The 22465-nt window shown below is 34.1% G+C and overlaps 1 protein-coding gene across 2 annotated transcripts in view; it reads left to right on the top strand.

The window, feature by feature from the left end:
- LOC138323332 (polycystin family receptor for egg jelly-like) overlaps positions 1-22465 on the top strand; it is a 57913-nt gene that overhangs the window by 31742 nt on the left and 3706 nt on the right. Inside the window, exons 16-34 of one of the 2 annotated variants that reach the window (XM_069267872.1) lie at positions 2629-2892; positions 3311-3480; positions 4596-4746; positions 5729-5814; positions 6209-6268; positions 7836-7961; positions 8471-8605; positions 9126-9222; positions 9332-9414; positions 10241-10483; positions 10886-11264; positions 11592-11845; positions 12337-12564; positions 13057-13158; positions 13337-13452; positions 14372-14537; positions 18920-19195; positions 19496-19984; positions 22316-22445. In XM_069267872.1, the coding sequence (XP_069123973.1) occupies positions 2629-2892; positions 3311-3480; positions 4596-4746; positions 5729-5814; positions 6209-6268; positions 7836-7961; positions 8471-8605; positions 9126-9222; positions 9332-9414; positions 10241-10483; positions 10886-11264; positions 11592-11845; positions 12337-12564; positions 13057-13158; positions 13337-13452; positions 14372-14537; positions 18920-19195; positions 19496-19984; positions 22316-22445 (3555 nt within the window). Of the gene's footprint in view, positions 1-2628; positions 2893-3310; positions 3481-4595; positions 4765-5728; positions 5815-6208; positions 6269-7835; positions 7962-8470; positions 8606-9125; positions 9223-9331; positions 9415-10240; positions 10484-10885; positions 11265-11591; positions 11846-12336; positions 12565-13056; positions 13159-13336; positions 13453-14371; positions 14538-18919; positions 19196-19495; positions 19985-22315; positions 22446-22465 lie in introns of both variants that reach the window. The other variant, XM_069267871.1, reaches the window with a different exon arrangement.

The raw sequence follows: 22465 nt of genomic DNA, 5'->3' as shown, positions 1-22465 counted from the left end.
GCGTCATGCGTTTCGCATATTTGCAGGACTTCTGGGTAAGATAAAAACAACTACCATAAGCATTCCAAGTTGTTATTGTTATATACTAAAGACACTGCGTCCACGATACAGTTACCATGTACAGTTTCTGAATACATATTAACAGTATAGATAGCTAGATATTAGCATTTAATTTCATTTTTTTCATAAAGGACAAACAAAGTGTTCAATTATGTAAGGGTTCAATGTACATGTACTTTTTATCCTAGACCAGGTGATAATGCCGCTCCGTTCCAACCATGCGTAACAGTGACATTTAGTGTGTTCCTGTGTGGACGCAGTGTCTTTGCAGTAAGGCTACATGTAGTCTAACGCTGTTGCTATGTAGCTGCGCATTAGCCAAGCCAAAAAGTTATATATTATGTTAGCCTCGCGTTCTATGGAGTTATCTATCTTTATATTAGTTGTAGTGGCCCTTTCATTCTTTTTTAAATATCACTGGGTTTTTCCTTTGCTATATTTCGTGAATTATACAATTATCAAACAAAATTGTAGAGTTTAAACTATTTGAAATTATACTCCTTTTTTTATGCTTTACAATTAATATTCCAAATTAATATTTCAGTCATAATGTAGGGAAAATTTGAAGTCAGTCTGTTTCAGTAGAACGTTTAAGGTGCAGCAGTGTACGTATCCGTATTAAGTCATTGGCTTTGAATGTACATGTATTAGAATGGTACTGGATATTTTTGTTATCTTGCTTACTTTTTTGATGGTGGACATAGCGAATTAATGAGTAGTTATCGGTTTTGCTTGGTCCCCTACCCTTTGGAGCCCCACTGACAACCTTGGATTATCAACTTTCACTTTACTCCAAAGGGATTAGGGATTAGTATATATCTAGAATATAACTATCAACTACATCAATGTAATAAGTGACGTCACAAATCAACTCTGAAGATGAAATCCTGTTTCTAGAATGTGCAGATAAATATTATCCAGGCATGTACAATACTTCAGTGTGGTAGTAGAACGTTAGAGTGAATGAAAGCTAACAACAATGTACCGTCAAACCTGTTTATAAAAACCAATCAAGGGACGATGGGAAATTGGTCTTTATAGCCAGGTGGGCTTGTCATAGTTCGAATAGCCTTTTAAAAGGCCCATTTTCAAATTGGATCTGTCACTTTGCGTGTACATCATCTGTATAGCTATTCAATCTTTTTTATGTATTTGGATAGTTTGAGTGATACATGCTAATTAGTGTCTCCTGGTTATTGTCTTACATAATGTATAATGTATCTTCTACTTCTTCTTGTTTCTTCTTCTTTTCTTTATACTTCTTCTTATCTTTTTCTTCTTTTTCTTCTTCTTTCTTTTGTCTTCTTCTCTACTGCTTTCTTTCTTCTTCTTCTTCTATATCTATATCTCCTCATGTGTGTTGTTGCTATAGTTACTCCCAAGTGTACAAACTGTCCAGCGTATTTTTTTAACAATTTAATTGTTTGTTAATATGACCGTATTTGTTGTTAGATATGATCAGTTCTACTCGAAAATAGTCCATATCTAAATTCGAATGAATAATCGTTTTAAAGAAATAAGTCGAGATACTATTTTAAGAGTCACTCGTTCACACCAGTTTCTTTAGTTTTGTGTCGATATATATATATTTAAATTGCTTCTAAAATAGTTTCACCTTATTAAGAGAAAACAGAAAAAAATGATAACCCTTTCTCGTTAAGATACATGTATGATAATTCAAATGTGCCTATATATAACGAGCAAATTGATTGGCTTAACAGCTCATAAAACATAATGACTTTTTCCTTTTGAATCGTCTCTTCTGGTTGGCTGATATAATAGCGTAATAACTTCATAGAAAAATCAATTACGAATTTTGACAAATTATCTTGTATCAAATGCACTTTTATATAAATAAACCATAAAATAATTTTCAAACCAAATTACTTTGACTAAACAAGTGACTGAGTGTTGAACTATTCGTCTCGCACAAGTCTATTTGTGACATCTTCCACTTTTCATTACATAGGCTTTAATGCAGGTTTCATATTCTTTTAGCTTTGATGTTTATCGAATTGTGTCTGTTTCGTTATTTTTCCCAGATATAATAAATATATTGTCAGACAACAGAGGTCGCAACATTTACTAGGCGGAGTCAAATACAATTAAATGTTCGCCCAAATGCTTGTTGTCATGTTTACGATATATCATATAATTGTGTATCGTATTTACAAGTTTTATGTCGCAATAATTTCTAAAATAAAATTAACATGTGTGGGATAGATATATATAAGGATATCAGCGCATATCATTTAGTACTGATATCGATGTTTATTGACTTACAGACAGCATGCGCTAAGAAATTATCAAACCCCCGATACTACATGTGTTTAATGCCATCTGTTCATTGGTTGTCTTGAAATCTAATACGTTAATTGTGAATGTTATACCTGTAAAACTCCATTCCTTTCATTCTGTTCAGAAGTTCAAAAACTATTTCAACGTTAACAACGTATAAATGTAACAACTATTGTTCCCGTAAATTATACCACTACCTTTATCGCACAGCAAACTAAATTTAATGTTTAATATAAACCGTGTATTAAGTAATTCGTGTTTTTCCTCCAGATGATTCATCAGAACAAATATCGTTCGAAGATGGAATCTTCGAAGCGTATGGATTGTCTTCAAACATGATACGCATTACCTTGGACACGACCTTGACGTCCGGGAAGATATCCTCTACGTCTTTAGACGTGAAGGTGAACATGCCTCCAGCTAACGGAAGTTGTACAGTAACCCCGACAACTGGCCAGGTGACCTTGACATGGTTCACATTTACCTGTATGGACTGGGAGGACACCGACGGTATAGCTAGATACGCTTTCTATGGTAAGTAACACAGTTTTAATCTTAGGTACATTTCATAGTACAGTTCCCTGTTACCATATGCGTGTGAACGCTCATTTTTCATTACTGCCTTTAAAACTTTTCTTATTTCTCTTCATTATTGAAAGGTTTTATATTAATTTTGTCAAACAGTTTGTCCTTCATGGCGTTATCAGTAGCAAAACGTATTCAAATTATGTTTCATTATAACAGTTTTGGCTGCTTCGCTCCTTTTCTATGCATATGTCATATGTTAATGTATAACAAACATACGTATGCATATGAGTTAACACCACAGGATCAGTCATACTTCCACCATGCATAAAACAGAATTTCATGTTACATTTATTATATTCGTATTTTCTAATGTAGAACTGATTACTTTGAAAAACTGTCAGAATTCCTACTTCTAATTTTACAGTAACATTCAGTCAAAGAGATGGAGAGAGAATGCTTGGATATCAATTAAACCCATCATATGTTACCCAGCTTCCAATGGGTCCAGACTATGATAGCTATCAAGTCCATACATACGTCCGCATCACCGATACCAAAGGCGCATCAAAGGAATACTTCATTGCCACCGTTACGGTAGGTTTATCATTCATACTGCTTTTAAGACTATCGTCCTATATCTACGTATTTTTATTAGTTATATATTGTATTACTGACCCACTATGAAGGCAAAGAGGGTTGATAAGATTTATAGGGGCGAGGGCGTAGTTATGACTATATAACGAATTTGTCGTAACGAGGACCATTGGTTTGTTTTTGTCAAGAAACCGAAATCAAACTTGAGTCATGCTGGCGAAGGATACAAAGAATCGCCGCTTTTAAAATGATTCAGAAGTGACCTAGGCCTACTTATAAATTTATGTATTTCCTTCCGGAATCTACGAATAAACTGTATAAAGAACCTGAAAAATAAGTATTAAATGATTTATAAATCAACAACAAGTTTTGACATTCCTTGTGCACTGTAACTTAGGCCTACCTTAATACGACAACTGATTGGCTGTATATTAAAAATATCACAATCAAAAGTTACACAATCATCCATCCAACATTAAAGAGAAATCTTCTTGATAATCTCTGCATTCTCGCTGAGATAATCACTTTAAAATTATGCCGATAAAATGATTGTATCTTTATGTTCCACGCGTCATCAACTTTTAAACTGGCGTAGGAGAAGCAATTCCTATTCAAAAAATACTTTTCATTTAATTTGAAGTATTAAAACAGGCGGACCTCCGCCAGTCATTTGAGGATATTTCTGTCCGAAGTGCGATAAATGTCAATATTATTTTATTTTAATAACACGGTTCAAGCTGTAAACGTGTTACTTTTGACAATGTGAAATGATAATTACATAATTTCTATTATTTCGTACATTTGTTTTTATGTTTTTCTTAGTTTTGTTTGCTATTTTGTGCTTACTTTTCATGTCATTAGCTGCCTTTATGAGCCCTTTAGCAAATGTTTGATTCCATCATAAAAATATGGCTTCTTGCGAGGTCTCTTGAAATCGATAACTCAACACATGTGCACATATGTTGATATTTGTTTTGATAATGTTAGGTGCTGAATTATTACACATTTTCATCTGACTTCCTTAATATATATATAAATTGATATTTTGGTCGTTTTATGTTTTCCGCCGTCACACGGCCATTGCGCGGTATTATTAAGCTTAATTTATGTTTCAGGTGAACCCTCTCAGTGCTGCCGACCTGGAAACTAAGTTAGCGACTTTAAACGCTGGGAATAATGATGCACTGGACAATATTTACGCCAGGCAGGACGTAAATGAAGTTAGTGCAGCCGTGTCGGAGTTGTCCAGTCTGTTGTTCCAGTACAGTAAGACGATGCTCTCAGGTGCATGATCCCGTAGTTTACTTTTTTCCCCATTTTCGATTTTCCGTTCAGAAATATATTAAAAGAATTTCTAATCTGTCTTTACATTTAAAGTAAACAAATTCCATAAAGGCAGAAGGTAAGCCAAGGTTGTTTGACTTAACCTTCGTGTAACTAGGTGTAGCATGGGAATGATGGTTGAAGCATGATTTAAAATAACATGAGCATGCCAGTAGATAGATTTCCTGGAATGGTTTAGAGGATCGTTTATGTTTCCTTTATTTCATGTATGAAAAGGTTCCCCATTATTTTCCATTGTTAAAGGCAGCTGCTAAAGTCCGACGTTACCAATAAGCCAAGCCGTTGATATTAATACACTTTCTTTTGTGATTTATGCATGTATATTTTACCAACTTAGCCCTTACGGCATACCATATATATTTTCAGAAATATGAATTATGAATGCTGCTTCATTTGATTAATTTGAAAAACCGGAATGCCGTAGTATTTACGACAACTATCCCATTTAAGATTAGACACAAATTCATTTTAGCATGCAAAAGATTTATATCTGGGTAATACTGAACACATATATTAAATATTTCTTCTTTATATGTATTGAAGAGTTAACTATCCATTTTGACGTCATCATTTTATTGGCGCAATTACGTCGTTTACCCATCATGTATTCATTGGAATTGGATCTTTGAGAATAAGTTCATTTTCAAAAGTTGAAATTAAGACAAAAGAAGGTGCGTATTTTCAGAATCAGTGCCTTGATCTCATTTAACGTAAATGTATTCGTACGCGTCAAAGTGACGTTAATACAAAATGAACGCCGAATTTGTTGGTAAAGTTATATAGCAAACACACAATCAAAATGTAAAAATATAATAAACTTCAATGTGAAAAAGGAATAAAACTGTGCATTTCACGCGATACAAACCTATTTATTTTGTTATATTGTTTGTTTATTACTTTTTAGATTTTGGGGAAAATTACGCCGCTGGATATAACAAACCTGCAATTAACGACCCTGCTTACGATAACCCTCAAAATCTAGGACCCGATGTAAGTGCCATGGATGTGTCAACACCATAAGACGTTTTCTTTGTTTTTATTCACCCCTAAAATATAAATGTATAAGTTACGATATGCGCATGCGGAAGATTTATATTAAACGAAATAATCAACGGTTAAACATACAAAAACCATAACTTACCTACAATAATCTCAGGTTATACAGTTGTTGAAAGGTTATGATTTGAACATATATGTACGAAGCCTACGTAATTAATTAATAAGCATAATATGGTGTTCATGTATTAATAGAATAAATGTCTAAAAATATTAATATTAACTTATCATATATTTTTTATCAACACACTTTATTTCGTGTATTTTATTTGTTAAGTCATGTCTTTTCACAGATATATTTATGTAGAGTAAACATTTACTTTAATAGGCCCCTGTTAACGAAACGATAATGGCAGAAGCGGAACGAAAGAGGAACGAGGGTACAAAGGTAATGACTCCAGATACCTTACATATAGTTATGTTATACATGTACTTGTTATAACCCTATATACCTCTATACGGTAGCATTTTGGTATGGTCCTATATATCTGTATTGTAGCATATCTGTATGGTAGCCTTTGGTATTTGTACATCTGTAAGGTAAAACTTGGTATGATCTTATATACATCAATCCTAGATACTCAGTGGGTTACTATCACTGACGTTATATCCACCCCTGGACTTTATCATAGAAAAAACTGGAGGCAGTTTAAGAGAGAAAAAAATCTAACCAATCACAGGACTGCATATATTTCCTTTGAAGACTACAGAGAGTGCGATGCCCAACATTAAAGCAACACAGTAAACCACAGTTCACCTTTATCCGATTCTTTTGATGTAAATCAAAAGAAAAATATTTCTGATTTTACTTTGAGATTGTCCAGGGGTGGATATAACGTCTGTGATAGAAACTCCTGGAGTATCAAGGATGATAATACCTGGTACAACCACAGATATCTTATTCTGGGTCCATTTGTTTAAAGGGTCATGAGCTTAGTCACAGGTTAACGACAATTTCCATGGGGCCGTGGTGACCGAGTGGTTAACATGTCCCGATATATTACCACAACCCCCTATACCTCTGGGGCACGAGTTCGAATCCCATCTGGAGCAGTGCCAGGTACTTACTGCTTGTCGGTGGTTTTTCTCTGAGTACTCCGTCTTTCCTCCTCCATCAAACCCGGCAGGTCTTTACATGACCCTATGTGTTTATAGGTCATAAAAATAAACAATCGAACCCACGATAGTTTTCAAATCAAGAAAAACAATTTCTTGTAACACTGACTTAACAAAATTTTGCAAGATTATTCAGTATTCTTCTCTTTATCTTTGTATTTATTTTAGTAAAGATACAGTCACAGGTTAATAATTTCACTAATCAATTGATTAAGCTAATCACTGTTTTGAACAATTGGACCAACCCAGATCTTAGAGTATTGACGGATTAATACAACAGGAATAAGAAATAACTGGTAGATACGGCTGTTAGTTGTTATATTTGGTATGATTCTAGATATCAGCGAAATGAACAATTTGGCCACTTGTAACCTATTATGTGAAGGTTTTTGATTAAGAAACAATTAAGCTCAGGCTTAAAAAAAGATATTGCAGGAAATATTTAGACTCTTGAGATCTTATGAGGAAATACAAAGTTTGCTCAAGAATGCAGGTTATGATTTTCTAGATGAAAAACATAGCAATTCAGACCAATATTGAAAATTGTTTTATTTTTGCATTATGTATGTATATTTGGGATAGTTACCAAATCAGCTATAGCTGCAATGATGACAATTGTATAAGGGGTGCACTCGGTATTTGAAATCCAACAACTAAATCTTAATATGATATAATATGGGGGCCAAAGAGGGCGAAAACCATTTATAGACCATGATATTTAGTAGAATATCCTGTTTAAACGCAATCACAGTAAAGTCTTTAGTTTATGTAAATGTTACCTTTATACTTTTGATGGAACAATAAAACTATGGATGACTCTTGTTGTATCTGTGGTACAGATGGTGAATGACGGATTGGCAGCTTTAAGTGGCTTACCTCTCCGCTCCATCGACTCGGTCTTACTTGTGACTTCTGTGGGTGCCAATTTTATCAACTCACCGGAGTTCCTTTCGAGAGAAGCACAGGTTCGGTTTTTTGTGTTTTTTTTTATAAATATAATATAAAGTGTTTTGAAGTATATATGTGAGAAAAATCATAATAGTTGCTTAACTCCGTATTTGCATATTACAAAGTTATCTCCCTTTGGTTATAATGATTGTAGCGTCATGTGTTTACGAGCGTAACGTCATGTTTTTTAGAGAAAGCGAAGCGAGTTTCACTGACAAAATAATGATTTTACAACAGATGCCTTCCCGCAAGGCAGGTTACTCTGCAATATCCAAAGACGGAATAATAATATCTAGACCGATACCACTATTGTAGCAGAAATGATATTACACTTCTGGCGTCTTGAAAAATAGCTACTAGACGAGAAAAGGCAGACATTCTAATGCATCTCTTCTGCAAATGAATATCAACTTTGGCATAGTAGTCAAGTGTCTGTTACTCTAGCGCTACTGTAAACGCATACCAATAGTGTGTTTGTCTTTCCGCCTATAATGTTTAATGTATGTCATCATGATTTATTCTTCAGAATAACATGGCGTCACTGGCAGAGAAGGCAATAGATACGTCTTTGAATCTCATCAGCCAAGATGTCGCTATTCCCATAGAGGAACGTAAAGACATGGCTAGCTCTATCATAGGAATGCTTTATGCTGCAAGATCGGTAAGGAATAAAGTAAAACTCGAAGTTGAGTAAACAATGTTAAACTTATTAAATTATTACTAGATCTGAACATAATGAGAAATCAAATAATCTAATTAGCTTTGTAATGTGAAATGAATTCTAGCCTTATTTTGAAGGCAATAGAATGATTGTGATAAGCAAGATTAAATTATAAAATCATACGACACAGCTATCAAATAAATAGATTGGTTGAAACAGATATTATTTGTGACGCGTTATGTATATAAGGATTGTCTTGAATAGATTGTTTTGTTACGTAACACAAATAATCGATCATAAATTCAGTCTTCTGTGGATTTTTTCTTCAAAATTCCTAATCTATTCAAGGAATTTATTTCATTGAAGTCATTGCGTCGCTATATATGTCCAATCAGAAACAACATTAAAGTCATTTTTCCCATAATGAGAGGAATAAGATAGTCAAACCAATAAAAATGTTTGTTACAAGTGAGATGTAAAAAGAACACAACTTCAATATTTCTTTGTTACTACTACACAGGCTTCCACCATCAACTACCAAAACCCATCTCAGCTGGACATCGATAATGTGGTTGACATTGCTGATTACGACACTGATACTTTTTCGGAAAAAGAACGTGAGTACACCAATTCTCTATTTTAAAAAACCAAACAAACTTAGCTTAAATGTTTTTATTTTTTCCATCCATATGATCGATGGTGATGATTTACTATCTATAATTCCAGCCATGCCTGTTGGCCTTGAAAACCCCGCTGAGGGGCTACAGACATTGCTCCTATTTACTAGCCAGGACCAGCAAAGTGGAGTGGTACGTAACTGATTTTATTCCATTTTACAAGAATCAAATTGCATGTAAATGAGTATACACTTTTTTTTATTCTGGCTTCTCTCTGATACAACCAATACTATGCTTTTCATACGAGTTGGCTTTAGTCTCGTCTTTATGTAACCAAACATTTTGTCGTATTTCAATATTTTATAACAGCGGTTGTCATCAGTACGATCATGCCATAGCCCAATAACAGCTTCGCAGAGAACACTTGAACAAATTTAGAACGGAATGTGAATTGACCTCTTTTTCTCATATAGTATAAAAACTGAAACAAATATATCTCAAACCAGGTATGTTGTATCCCTATTATATAGAATTATACACTTTAACAAATCATCCGATTTCAATAACATTTATTAAAGTTATTGCCCTTTTGAGAAACAATGATAATTTTGTCTATCAAAGAATATGAGCAACTATGAGCAATTCATGTCTTTATTTTGTAGCATACTTCAAAGCGATGTCTTTTTGCTGTGCAAATACCGACAGTCACTAACTAGTATTTTAACAATTACATCATTGATCTTCAACGTATTTCAAATACCTGTTTGCCTAAGTCATTGTTATTTGCATTATGATTGTACTTTTTTTTATCAGAAATACACAACTTTATACAAATAAAGTTTATTATATACGGTATCATAAGTCTTTGGCTTACCGTTCTAGTTTCTTTTCTGTATTAGTACATGTCTACCAAGTTAAATACAAAACATGTCATTGTTTTATAATATCAACAACACTTATGTATGAATACGAATCCCAAGAGCTTATATAATTAAAATCTAGCTTTTTCTTTGTTTAGGCAGCACAACTCGAGGGCACCACAACCTCAACTGTCAAGAAGGTGGACACTTTTGTTATTTCTGGTCTTAACCCCGGAGATAATCCTATAACGTTTGATGGCAGTACTTATTCTATTCGCTATGAGAAAAATAGCATTAGCAAATTATCAGGTGCCAAAATGGCTATTGGAGGAGCCGAGATCATACCACCCGATCTCAATAAAGTCTTATCTCTGCCTAGCGAAACCCCACTGTCAATCAAGGTATTGTTTAAGGATTAAAGCGTCTTCTAGCTATGATACTGTCTTGAAAGCAACTAGTACTTGTTACTTTATAACTTTAAATAATAAACAAGAAAATGGGATTTGTCTATTTTGCGCCTTTGTCTGTTATTTTTCGTTCTTATTTTTGTTTTAAAATGGTTTGAATACAAAAGCATAAAAGTAACTACAAATGTACACGAATGTTAATTAAATACATCTTGGTAATATTCTTTAATAAAAAGTTTTTATTTCACTTCCCATAAAACAACTTAATTCATCGGGTATTTTTATTATTATTATTATTATTACTATTTTTAAATAATGTTTTCTTTAACCACTAATGATGTTCTTAAAATGTATGTTTGATTTATATGGATAGTACTAAACAAAGATTTTCCACAGGCTTCTACATCAACGTTCAAAGTACCGGGGCTGATACAAGGATCTGCGCCAGGTAACAATGAAATTGGTACTGTCTCTATCACCTTATACGATGAAAACAACAAAGAGATAACAGTATCAAATATAAAGGAGCGATTTGAAATCACCATCCCTCGGGATCCAAAAGCGTATACCCCACCCCCGGACCCCGTGGAACCGTTTATCCAGCCTGGCAATGACTTCTCGTTTTTCTTCATTGTGGTCGATAAAAATAGAGCAGCAGTACAAGCACTATTTAATTTTACGGAATCCGAACAGCTTCTCGTGGTGGTACGATCAGGAGGGTTTCCGAATATCACTACAGGTCATATAGACCATGTCTGCTTAGTACCAAATCAATGTAAGTATTCATTAATATACCAAGTCGGATTCAAATATTTTCTATTTCTTGAATGTGCCACCATTCTGCTAACATGCTAACATATACATGTAATATAAGCAATTCCTTGTAAGATAATATCATTACAGAGAATCAAATTGACTTTATCATGTATCAAATTCATTCTGTATTGACAATAGCAACATGCTATTTTTCATTCGAAAACTTGTAAATTTATATTATATTTATTTTAATGATAAACCAACATTAATTCATTAAGCTTATTTGCGCGCCATGTTATTGTATAATATTTGCTAGCAATTTGTTTATTACTATTTTGTATTTTAGTTGGACAAACTGACGAGGCTTCCATGACTTGCACGATTACGACAGATATGCTGCGAGGTTTTCAAGGCAGGCTTTATTTTGGAGTGCGACAACTTTTACCTAGTGAACGTAACAAGTACCGGTTCAAGGCTGATCTGCCAAAGAGTTATACTGTGTCTGGAAACTTCACGTTTAATTATACGCTGTCTGTCAGTCAAGTAAACTGCTTATACGTCAATACGACCACAAATACATGGGAGGCGAATGGCTGTTCAGTAAGCGTTTATTCCGTCTTTGCTTAGTACAAAATTACCTCCCTTTGTATAGTACAGAGATAACTCTCTTGTTTATAGCATAAATATTGTTACGTCATTATTCTTGTGAGTGAAACCCACAGCGTTCGCAAACTGGTGACAATACAATCAATACCTGCCTGCAAGGGCAGGTATCTCGGTAATGCGAAGTAATCGGTTTTTAAGATCAAACATCATCTCGTGCACTGAACGTATATTCATAGTTGTTATTCATAGTATTCCTTACGTTTACCTCTTGTTATTTGTTTTTATTGTTAAATTTTATAAATCAAGTTTATTTTGTTTTGATTGAAATGTATCGTAAATAAACGGAGTATAGTGATTAATCAGAAATTTTAGGAAAAAGATAACTTTCAAAAAATATTAGTTTGAGTTTTGGTTTACATTTTAAACATTATTATATTTTATATTTAATAATTTGAAGAAAAAAAAATGTGTTTATCTGTTTATAGGCAACCGAAAAATCTAGCAGTAGGGGCATCAACTGTCTTTGCTCTCATCTGACAACGTTCACGGGCGACTGGGCAGTAGCTCCAAATACAATCGACTGGAACTTTGTTTTCTCCAATATGGACTTCTTTAAGAATCCTACACTGTACATTACTGAAATGGTTATAGCTGCGGTTTATATAGTAGCAGTGATCTGGGCGAGAAGGCAGGACAAAAAGGATGTAGAAAAGGTAAACAAAAAAAATCTTGTTGAATTTCGTCTTAGAATTTTAAATGATTCACCAATTAACTACAGGATTTTATGATGTTACCAGAGTATGGTCTTTTAAAAATGATTTCTTAAATGTATAATGTTTTATATTTCAAATGCTTTAATCGAAATTTTCAAGTGTTGTATATATCATTGACTTTATGAGCGGCGCATAAGCCGAAGTTGGCTGGACATCTTTTTACTGGTTTGAACTGTATAGATATGAGACATTTTTGAATTTTTGATCGGTATAATAGCTTGTGTATACGTTGTATATAAACAATATTCCAGCTTAGAATGTGAATTCATTTACACAAGAGAGTTCGCATCGAGCTCTATTATCAAAGAATTACATGCTTGAATTTAATTTCAGCTTCCTTAGTTATTCATAAATATAGGGGACCGCATGCGTACCATAACTCAGTTTCGACATAGTAAACCAAAAGTTTTTCGGAAATCTCTACTTTTTCAGCTCGGATTGACACCTTTGATCGATAACGATGTGGATGACAAGTATTACTATGAGATCATCGTATCGACGGGAATGCGAAGGAATGCTGGTACTAATTCCAAGGTATGCACGTTAACACACAGTCGAACCTTACATATCTCTATGTATTCGGAATATCGAGAGTTTCGTTGAACCTATGCATGTAAATACCGCTTGTCGTTCATCATAGGTAATCGGTATAAACCACTGCAAGTTGTCAGCCAACATATCTCATTTCCATTGCTATTTGATATATTTTAAGGTCAACTTTATCCTCTCCGGTGATCTCGATGAGACGGAAGTTCGATGTCTGTCTGACGACAAGCGCAAAGTGTTCCAACGTGGTAATGTTGATGGCTTCCTTATGGCTGTGAAACGGTGAGTTAATCTGTATACACGTATATGGTAATAATTACATATCGGGGAAGGGGTTGTCAATCGAAATATTGTCCAATGAGTTTGATATTGTATAATGCCATTAAAATCCCGTTGAAATTAAAGTTCCATGAAGATAGAATTTATTCTTGGCAGAAAAACTAAATTTTTTGAATACCCGAGCTGAAGGTTTTCGTGTGTACTCAAGTTCTGTATAAGGACTAGTTTACAGAACTTGTGAAAAGATTATTATACCCTCCAAACAAAGTGTGTGTATACTGGAATCCGGTTGTCCGTCTGTATGTCCGCTGTCTATAGACAAAACATTTTTGTCCGACGACCTCCTCCTAATCTACATGACAGACTTTGATGAAAAATGGTACACAAAACCCTGACATAAAGGGGAATTGAGTAAACTATATCGGGATCTGCAATGTTCCCTATTAATGGAGTAATTACTAAATTTGTGAATCGAGGGGTAGATAGTCAGACCATTTTTTTGCTCATTCTTGGGGACATATAATAGTGTAGTATGATTATCAACTCAAGTCAATGAGAGATTGAAAACTGCATCAAGCTTAAATTCCATTGAGCCCATTTAAGAAAATATCAACTACTGTTGTACTGAAGTACTGTTATCACATAATTTTCCATAAGTAGGTAAATAATGTTACACTCACGAGTGCGTAATATGAAATTTATAAAAGTCGCTTTATAAATGTCCTATTACATAGTCATTCATGAAAGATTATCTATTAATATAACAGAAAAATAAAGCATACATTATAATTTCAAATCATCGAAACATGTTTGATAAAGATTTACATAATTGGAGTTGTTAAAATCATATCTATTTGGAATGAATGTTTTGTTTCCTAATTGTCATGTAACAACCACCTGCTGTGCTTTCCCATTTTGCTAGCCCACTCGGCCCTTTGAACTACTTACATATATGGCACGACAACTCGGGTAAGGGTAACACCGCCTCTTGGTATATGAATACAATGGTGGTCCGTGATGTGCAGACAGACGAAAAGTATATATTCATCAACAATAAATGGTTTGCTGTGGAGGAAGGAGACGGAATGGTAAGAAGCATAATTTGATTAAATTTAATGAAATAATAACTACAGGGGTGCCAATCTACGTCATCGATAGGTTGTTGTATACTCCATTTTTTATAAAACGGCAGCCATATTGATCCACTTCGCCGGTAAGTTCGCCATATTAACCACATATAACAGCCACCAGTGTTAAAGAGACAACGCTCACGGAACCCAGACAAATATATAGAACCTACGTATTATATAATATCTTTTGTATACTGTCTGATTTCTTAGATTACCTGGTGCACATACCAAAGCCTGACACATTCAGCTCTTTCTTGGTACATCGGTTTGTATGTTATACCTACCAAGATACCGAAATCCAATCTTGGTGGACCCGGTTGTGGTATAAACGTATTTTACAGCACGGTTGTAGTAGAGTCTGGACTCATTGCTAACTGCTATCTGGAGATAATGCTATATTAATTCATTATATTTGTAAAGAAAATGGTTGAACTTTGACGTTAAAAATAAGGATTCGCTCAGACATTATACAAATATTGACTTTTTGTAGGTTAATACGAGAAATTGTTAACATGAGAAAGGTGATTTTCCCCGAGACCGAACCTACAAAAAGTCAATATTTGTTTTGTTATATGAAATGAGTCAATAATACAAGTTTGGCTACTTGGAACAATTTTGAGGCAAGGACAGCGCAATGACTAATTAAACAAAAAATCCGGTGTTCTTTTGCATGTGCAAAATGTGGTGCTGCCTTTTTACTAATTATGAACTTAAACGACACCAGAGGATAGAGGAGAGGTTGTTTTCCAACATGTTTTCCAACAAATGTAAGGTATGCGAATAATCCTTTGAGACCAAAGACCAACTAAAGGATCATATTGGGACCCATGACACGGAAAATGCAGCTTGTCATGTATGCAATATTTGCTTTAAAACTTTTAAGTTTAGAAACAGTTTCAATAGGCACCGGTTGATACACATGGAGGAGGAAAATAGATGCAATGAATGTAATAAAATGTTCAAGTCCCGACGAAGTCTCCGGGATCACATGACATGTTTACATTCGAAAAAAAACATTTCAATGTGACAAATGTAAAAAGGCGTTTAAAATCATGTGCTATTTAAGGAAACACGTGGCGAGAAAACATACTAATGCTGACTAAGACCAAAAAAATTTGTTTGATTTTTTCATGGTTGAACAGTATCGTCTAATGGCCCACTATGTTTTCGAAACAAAATTGAGCTCACTACCTTGCGAAGCAAATTTTTTAATTTTCTTAGAAACAATAATAATATACGAAAATGTATATCAATGGTCTAAGAGGATGTTATAACACCGACCAAATACTAAGATTAATTTCGCTGTGTTGTCGTCTGGCGCAGTGGCGCGGTAATTATGACGACCCGCGTTATGAAAATTGGCATTTGATTTATTAAAATTAAATTGCTAAGAATGTGATGGTAAGTGTAATATTAACGGTAAGTTAACAACTTTTTGTGACTCTATAAAATTATCAATTAAGTTTTACATTCCCATTCAAAAAAATTAAAGTCGTTTCGGAAGAGTAGTGCCCCTTTAAAGTTTATTGGTTAACAACTTCAATGTATAAGAACTCCAAAGATGGAGTTACATCACCAAACAAATCCATGATACCTTTTGTAAATCTATGTTAAACAATCGGAAAATATGGCGTTAATTATGACGACGCCAAGGAAACAAGACGACCTTCGTTATGGAAATTAACATTTAGAAGTCCCAAATTGTTCGTGGTGTGATGCTAAGGGAAAGATTAAAATAAGTTACTCTACAAAATTATCAAACTTTTTTTACTAGTGCAAATGTACATTGCTACACTTTTCCTGTTTATAGACAATACTTATTTAACTTTAAAAAGCGTAATATTAAGCAAACATTTTGAACCTAAAATATAAGAACTCATAGTGATACGAATATCTAGAATTACAGTTTATATATTTTCCTTTTGTATTTGAGCACAATAACACTACATTAAGTCAATCAATGAGGAATACATACATATACATGTGTCCCTGTGTTGTAAAGCTGGCCTGTGGCACAATGCGTTTTTATTACTTATCGAAATTGGTCACTGCTCAATACACTGGTGGAATATTATAATGTTGGAAATATTATTCGACACTCATTCTAACTTTGTCAATAAAGTTATGTCCCTTCGTTGAGACGACATGACATGAAGAAATGGTTGTTTCCATTTTGGAATACCCCCCTTTTTTAACCCCTTTTGTATCTAGCGTACTGGCCAAGGTTTACGTTAATTTAATAAACTTGAGGCAATCATTTTTATGTAGAGGTATGTAATGGATAATACGTCAGGTAGAGATTTTAATTTCAAACAGTTTTGTTGCCTGAAAAATATATATTAAAGTGTTCCTTCAATATCGGACTAAGAAAAGTTAGATTAAGTTGAAAACGTTTTATTTCTATCACCAACCATCATTCAAATTGCTGAAACCCTAAACAAAAAAAAAGTATGATAATGTTATTTATTTTGTTTTTCTAAACATTCTATACATAAACATTCAAGAAGTGTTTGTTTCATGTCTCATCATTTGATGCGGTAATTCACACACGTGTCAATATGGTAGTTACATGTACATTGCTTGACCAATAGTTCACCAGTTGTGTTTTAGCATTATAGATGTAAATTAGTATTAGTGTGAACATCGCTGTGACGACTGGTCGATATTTAAAGTATTATAGAGTGCTGTTACATCAATTATGTATACATGTGAATTCAATTTGAAGGCAAATTCTATATGCTTGGTATTGCTTGCTTTATTAAAATGTGGTCATAGACTCGATGCATATGGTTGTTTTGTAGTATGATAATAAGTGCAAACTAAGCACAAAGGCACTTCCTATCAGTTTTGCTTGAAATGTGCATCCAGCTGATAAAGAACTCTTCAAAACTAAAGGTTTTGCGTAAATACGCAGGATCCATAGATGACAATAGGAATGTTTGAAACTAGCTGTAAATCTTTTCTGGGATTCCCATTCTTTTGGAAGGTAGGATTTTCGATTGGTTGACGCGAGCTTTCTCCCATCTAACTCCTGGACTAATATCTGAATGTGACCAGAAACAACTGATCATCACAGTATAAAGATCTATAAACATGTCGATACGTTTTGTTCAAATACCTGATATTTCTGTTGTCCTCATTACTAAGTAGAGCTACATATGTATATGGGCTATATGTTAGATTTTACACACATATGACATACATGTATACTCGAATGGACGACTTCTGGACACTTTCATTGTGAAATATCTCCAGATAGCAGTTAGCAATGAGTCAAGACTCTACTACAACCGTGCTGTAAAATACGTTTATACCACAACCGGGTCACCAAGATTGGATTTCGGCATCGTGGTAGGTATAACGTACAAACTGATGTACCAAGAAAGCATTTGAGATCATTTTGTCTCGTAATTGAGAAAAAAGAGGGGTTGAATGTGTCAGAAAAAGATTTATTACGAAGAAAACCTGAATTTCTGTTGATATCGACATACGATTATACTACAACCTAGCTACGGCTTTGGTATGTGCACCAGGTAATCTAAGAAATCAGACAGTATACAAAAGATATTATATAATACGTAGGTTCTATATATTTGTCTGGGTTCCGTGATCATTGTCTCTTTAACACTGGTGGCTGTTATATGTGGTTAATATGGCGAACTTACCGGCGAAGTGGATCAATATGGCTGCCGTTTTATAAAAAAAATGGAGTATACAACAACCTATCGATGACGTAGATTGGCACCCCTGAACTAACTTATTGTAAATGTGAGTACCTTTGTTTTGTCAACTTTCAAGCTCTTAGTGATATGAATTTTTTTCGCTATTGTCTAATTATTCGCATCTCAATACTTGTATCAGTAGAGATGTTCCTGTGTGGATATCGACAAGAAAGGTAAATCTCCATGCAGGGAACAACTCTACTTTTACAGTTGTATTATCAAACTCTAATAATAGCTATAAAGATTAAGATAAATATACATGTATTCAATTTTTTTTTTACAAAAACACCTTTTTTAGATAAATATGTGCATAGATCCTTAAGATGGATTCGGGAAAAAAATCCTGTGCTTCATTGGTAGTTGCCATACAAAAAAGGTTAACAAAGGGACTTGTTAGGACACACAGAACACGTCTTATATTCCAAATGTTAATCTATCTCCATCTCTAGGTATCTCTCTCCTATTTTACAAGATCACTTCAACCAAAGAAGGTATAATTGATAAACAATGCCAAGAGTATTGAAGACAGCCTTATCCTATAAAATGTTCTGCAATTCGTTATTGTTTATGTTAACTTTGTATATTTATATCCATTACCACATTTTCATGTTTTTGCAGATTGATCGCATCATTGCTGTGGCGGGTAAGGAACAGATGACAGAGTTTGGTCACCTATTTACTGAAAAGACCACCAAGAATCTTAACGATGGTCATCTTTGGTTTTCTGTTGTCGCTCGGCCTCCTCAGAGTCGCTTCACACGAGTACAGCGCGTGTCCTGCTGTCTTTGTCTACTCTACGTCACCATGCTGTCTAATGCCATGTTTTACGAAAATGGCGCAGAAAGTGCTGGCAGCTCACTTGCGTTTGGACCTTTCAGCTTGTCGCCTACTCAAGTACGCTATGTCTTAAAGCGATTACAATTACAGTTTCATTTCTTTAATACCCATCCACATGGTTTAATTATAATAAAAACAATAAAAGTGTCCTAAATCAGCAAAGCAAAGTCCCCAGATTTGTCTGAAGATACATATATCCTATATATTACGATGATGAATATATATCAGATACCAAAGCATATTGATAAGTAAGCACGGCATTCAATGAGCCATATTTAACTCGGGATCTTAAACTACAACAGCCATACCATGTCTATGAAGTGTAAGGTAAACGTATAATTATATATTTTGTTTTAGGTGTATATCGGCGTGATATGCAATTTAATTGTGTTCCCTGTCAATTTCCTGATCGTATTCCTTTTCCGACGCTCGAGGCCAAGAAGTAAGAGGCCATCCCGTGTGGAGGAGGCCATTAAAAGCAGTTCCCAAATGACAGCGTCCATGACGGATGTCAACCCGAGACTGAAGAGTGCAGCCAACACATCACGTGTCAACTCGTCTATGCTGATTGAAAGTGGTAAACGTCCGGACACATCAATGTCGCGTGCCTACACTTCTTTGTCTGTCGCTGACGTGCCAAAGGACGGAATGAAAAAGAAGAAGAAAATGGAGTTCCCGTGGTTCTTTACCATCTTCGCATGGATACTCTTGTGGCTAGCTACGTTAGTGTCGGCCGCTTTCGTCACATTTTATGGTGTGATGTTCCAAGATCTCAAGTGTAAACAGTGGATTACATCGATGTTGATATCATTCTTCACCTCTGTATTTATCACTCAGCCGATAAAGGTACGCAATACTCAAATGATATGTTTGCAAAGTTTACCTTCGTGTACAAAGTTGTCTGACCTTGTGGGTAGGTATTGATTGTGACATCATGATGCACAGAAAACAATGACGCCACAATCGATACCTCTTTCCAAAGGAGATACCAAATACTAAAATGGAAAGACGGAATAGACATAGTTCACTCTTTTTTCTCGTTTTCATTACTTACATATTTTCTTTTCTTTTTATATATATATTTTGTTATTAATAGTATTATTACTTTTTAACCTTATGAATAGATATATGTGATATATTGAACACATATATGAGCGTAATCTAAATAACGTTGCTGTGGGCTTTCACAGCCGGAATGCCTGGTGGATTCTTAGCAAAATCTGAAGCTCAAAAAATTGATTCTATTTTGGAGTTTATTTCATGGCGTTCAGAAAACAAGTGAAACATTTCATTTATTTAAAGGAATATAATAATTTAAAGACATTTGAATCAAAGTAAATAATCAAAACACACACCATGCTTATTTCGAAGTACAACATATGATTGTTATAAATTACTATATTGCATTTGAGGTAATTCTAATATTACAGCTTTTGATCGTGTCTGGCATGATGGTTTAATATATAAGCTTAAAAAATATGGAATCGAAGGTAATATGTTGACATGGTTTTCATCTTATTTGAAGAATAGGAGACAGAGAGTGGTCTTTGATGGATTCAAATCTACTTTTAAATCCATACAGGCGGGGGTACCACAGGGATCTGTCCTGGGACCATATCTCTTTCTATTGTATATTAATGATATTGGTGATGATATTTCTTCTAATGTTAAATTGTTTGCTGACGATACTTCCTTAATAAGTCTCATTGAAGGAAATAGACAGGAATCTGCCGAAATTCTTAATAATGATATGAGAAAAATATCTTTGTGGGCTGAAAAATGGGGCATACTTTTTAATCCAGATAAAACTGTATCTCTTCTTTTCTCAAGGCGAGTTGACTCCCAAATATTAATTCCTGATTTATTTTTCAACAATACAAAAATTAATAATGTTACCAATCATAAGCACTAAGGAGTATATTTCAATTCAATGGCAAATTGGTCTACCCATATAAATTATATATATGAGAAAGCATACAAAAGAATAAACATACTCAGATTACTGAAATTCAAACTTGATAGAAAATCACTTCAAACTATTTATACTTCCTTTATTCGACCCATTCTCGAGTATTCTAATATAGTATGGTCTAATTGCAACCAATCTGAGTGTGATATTTTGGAGTCAATTCAGCTTGAAGCAGCACGCATTATAACTGGTTTAAGAAGGGGAACAAGTCACGCTATAATTTATAAAGAATATGGCCTAGTACCACTTATTAAACGAAGACATCTACATCGAAATATAACTTTTTTCAATATATTTAATAACAATTGCCCTTCTCATATTTATGAATTATTACAACCCTTTTTAAATATTGGTGATAATTACAATTTCCGACATAACAGATTATTTAATGTTCCTGCAGCTAGAACCCAGTTATATAAAAACAGCTTTTTCCCGTCTATTATGACCGAATGGAACGAACCGTCCTGTCCATTTCCTACAATGTCATCTGTTAGATCCATCAAAAGTTTTACAGTAAATACATATATCTTTGATAATAGAGCTCAATGTTCCGATATTTTCAAATATAATGGTGATCGTATGTCAAATATTTTATTATGTCAGTTGCTAGTAACCTTAATACGGATCTCTTTAATTCTCATCTCAGTGACAGTCCAGCCTGCCTGTGTGGATTTCAAAACGAAGATCGTGAACACTATTTTCTATACTGTCCTTTATACGTCAACCCTAGACGGCTCCTTTTTAACTCTATCTTGGAACTTGACAATGATATACCACTGACAACACAAACATTTTTGCAAGGCTCTGAAAGACACGATATAAACATTAACAAAGCTATATTGGATAAAGTTCAGTGCTTTGTCAGAGATACCAATAGATTTCAATAGATTTCGCTGATTTTGTTGAATAGATTTCGTTGAATTCGTTGAATATCTTGTAAAATCTTTTTTTTTTTCTATTTGTAATGATATGAAGTAGGAGACATTTTGTATATGATGTTTATCAATATCTAGCTTGATGTTTTAGGAAATCATCATCATTAAATAAATATAGCAATTAAGATTATTTATGTATATATCAATATTAATTTGTATCTACTGTTAATATGTAAGGAGAGGGCGTGTATAGGCATGTTGCCTGTTGCCCAATTCCAATTGTATGTAACATCTGACAATAAAATATTCTGAAATGAAATTCTAATATTACAGGTGTTTGCTGTAGCCATTCTTTTCTCGCTCATAATCAAAAACCCAGGGGGAGATGAGGAGGAGGAGGCAGACGATGAGGAAAAGCCCAAGAATTTATCAAATGATGAGGAGTACTTACACGACGAATTTGGTAAAAAATGTTAATTATAA

The sequence above is a fragment of the Argopecten irradians genome, chromosome 5, assembly GCF_041381155.1.
Source record: "Argopecten irradians isolate NY chromosome 5, Ai_NY, whole genome shotgun sequence".
Lineage (NCBI taxonomy): Eukaryota > Metazoa > Mollusca > Bivalvia > Pectinida > Pectinidae > Argopecten > Argopecten irradians.
Note: the sequence above shows the minus strand (reverse complement) of the source record. Positions and strands in the feature narration are given on the sequence as shown.